Source organism: Montipora foliosa, chromosome 8, assembly GCF_036669935.1.
Source record: "Montipora foliosa isolate CH-2021 chromosome 8, ASM3666993v2, whole genome shotgun sequence".
NCBI lineage: Eukaryota > Metazoa > Cnidaria > Anthozoa > Scleractinia > Acroporidae > Montipora > Montipora foliosa.
In genome coordinates, this window is record NC_090876.1 from 47,471,896 (window position 1) to 47,474,395 (window position 2,500).

The 2,500-nt window shown below is 43.5% G+C and overlaps 1 protein-coding gene across 1 annotated transcript in view; it reads right to left on the reverse strand.

The window, feature by feature from the left end:
• LOC138012522 (integrin alpha-3-like) overlaps positions 1-2,500 on the reverse strand; it is a 34,897-nt gene that overhangs the window by 12,890 nt on the left and 19,507 nt on the right. The window contains exons 17-19 of the mRNA XM_068859311.1: positions 1,180-1,284; positions 1,013-1,091; positions 90-186 (exon numbers count right to left, since the gene is read on the reverse strand). Coding sequence (XP_068715412.1) covers positions 90-186; positions 1,013-1,091; positions 1,180-1,284 — 281 coding nt within the window. The remainder of the gene's footprint in view (positions 1-89; positions 187-1,012; positions 1,092-1,179; positions 1,285-2,500) is intronic.

A 2,500-nucleotide genomic window follows, 5' to 3' on the forward strand; every position in this document is an offset into this window, starting at 1 on the left:
GGATTCGCACAACAACGAATGGAAGGCCGCGAGCGCTGTAAAACCAGCTCACAATTCGAGGTTTCAGAGGCTAGGTAGAAAAGACTTACCCATTGACTTCCAGGTCAGCTTGCGACTTGATGGAAATATTCAAAAACCGATAGTTGTCGGCCATAGTAGCTTCCTCTTCTCGATTTATACTGCGCGAAAATAAAAAACAATGATCAGTGGTTGTGATAAATGGGAAGTATTTCCTCTCAACTTGTCTTAAATCTTTTCTTCCGTCTATGTTATCATCCTAACTGGGTGGCCAAACGATGTCAAACATTCTTTAAATTAAACATGCTTGACATAAGAGGCACAGGGTTGTGGGTAAGGTATCTATGGTAACTACTCAAAGTTGTAGTCACAATGCGCGTGCGCGCGCGCGGTCAACATGTCGGTTGAGACTGGCCCGACAAAAAATATATCACACATTCAACACGAGAAATGTTGGAATATGTTGGATGGTCCGACATTTATCGTTTGGCCGGGCTTTAAAGCAATATATATTCAACATCGAACGCCGACCGGTCTGAGTGGGAGATCGTGGTTCAAACTCCGGCTGGACCAACACCCAGGGTCGGTCTTAAAATGATTGAGGAGAAAACTGCCTTCCTAAGGATATCTGCAAATGGTTAGCCTCTCTGTCGAACGCCGTTACACAAATAAATTGAAGTTGTACGCTCGTGGTCAAATGCCTCTGATAAAATGTGACAATTTCACGTCACTATAATCATTTCTCATTCGTACTAAGTTTTTGGGTAATTATGTAGTGTTGTCACGTGACGTCAGGCGGCCATTTTGGTGTACCCAAATCGAGCTCTATTATCATGCAAACGTTTTCTTCTGTTTCGGTGAAAAAAAAGGTTACTGATCACGTAAGTTAAAACCCTCTTTATTGTAGAACACTTTTCGGAAAACAACTGGCACGAAGTTCGTGGACGCTTAGAGAATGGAAAATTGGTTGCGAGCTATACCACCCATCTGTATGTGGAAATGTTGATCGGTAAGAAATCAGGTTCGTCGCTGTACTGCGAGGTATCCAGCTCAATCACAACTTCTTTCGGGGGCTACAATGTACCAAAAAAGGCAAACTATCAGTTTGAAAACTCGGAAAACTCAAAATGCTCTTTGCAAATGACACTGAAAACAGTTTACCTCTTTGTTGAAATTTTTCACGGGGTTGCCAATCTCGATTGTTACTGTGGTGTCATTCGTGCTAAGCTTAGTTTCCTCAATGTCAGATTTTAGTACTTTCTCTTCCTGAAACAAAACAAAGAACACGAAGAGAATGTCACTTGTAAACTCTGTTTCAAGTGTCACTAGTTTTGCAGCCGATCACTGCGTCTCGCAAAATGAGTGAAACCAAGGGAATACAAGATGACAAGAAAAGAGGCCGACCAGAGTTTCGGGCGCCTGCCTTGAGATCCGGGGATCCTGGGTTCAAGACACGCTCTGACCACTGGTTGAATTTGTTCCTCGTAGTCCCTGGTTCAACTTCTTCTTAGCTGCACTTGTAAATAGACAACTAGCTTGCCTCCGGCCAGATGGGATTCTTAACAGTTGTTGTTGAATGTTCTGTTCTATCGTTATTGTGTTTCACCGACACTGAAAAACCCCTCTGGCGAGTGGTCAGTTAAGTATGCATGTATGTAATTACGGCAAGTGTGGGTGTCACTGCAATCCTGTCGCATGCACAGCTTGTCCCAGTGATATTAACCTCTTCCTCACGCTAACCGTGCGCAAGGGTCGTACTGGGCGCATCGTTCCTTTGAGCGATAGGACACTTCTCCGCTTGGTGAATGTCAGTAATCTTCGTCTTCTATCAGCGAGCTTTGAACGGTAACCTTTTACAAGTAAAACTAAATTCCGCTTGCTATACAATACAATACAATACAATACAATACAATACATACTTAATTGACCACTCCCAATAGGGGCTTTTCAGGGCCAATCTGAAACAATCAACGAAACAACAGAACACAACAACAACAACTGTTAAGAATCCCAACTGGCCAGAGGCAAACCAGTTGGCTATTTACAAGTGCAGCTGGGAAGTTGAACCAGGGACTACCAGGAACAAATTCAGCGAGTGGTCAGAGCGGGTCTTGAACCCGGGATCTCCGGATCTCGAGGCAAGCACACTAACCACTGGGCCACACTGCCGTGTCGTGATGAAAAAATTAAATTCCGCTGTTTTAAAACCTTTTCTGTTTCGCGCAACTTGAATTTCCCAGAAGACAGAGAGAGAAAATACGGAAACAGACCGTTTCCATGGTAATGATTCCGAGCGAAAACCAGCCATTTAGCCTCATAATTGCTTGCCATATGACAATGGTACTGAATTTCATTCGGTTACCGTCCTCAAATGGGTGTCACACCTAAATGCGACCGGTAATTGCCGATACTCTTGATCAAACTCGGACATTGTTTTTAAACGAACGGATAACATAAATCCCACAACCTACTCTTGATCAAA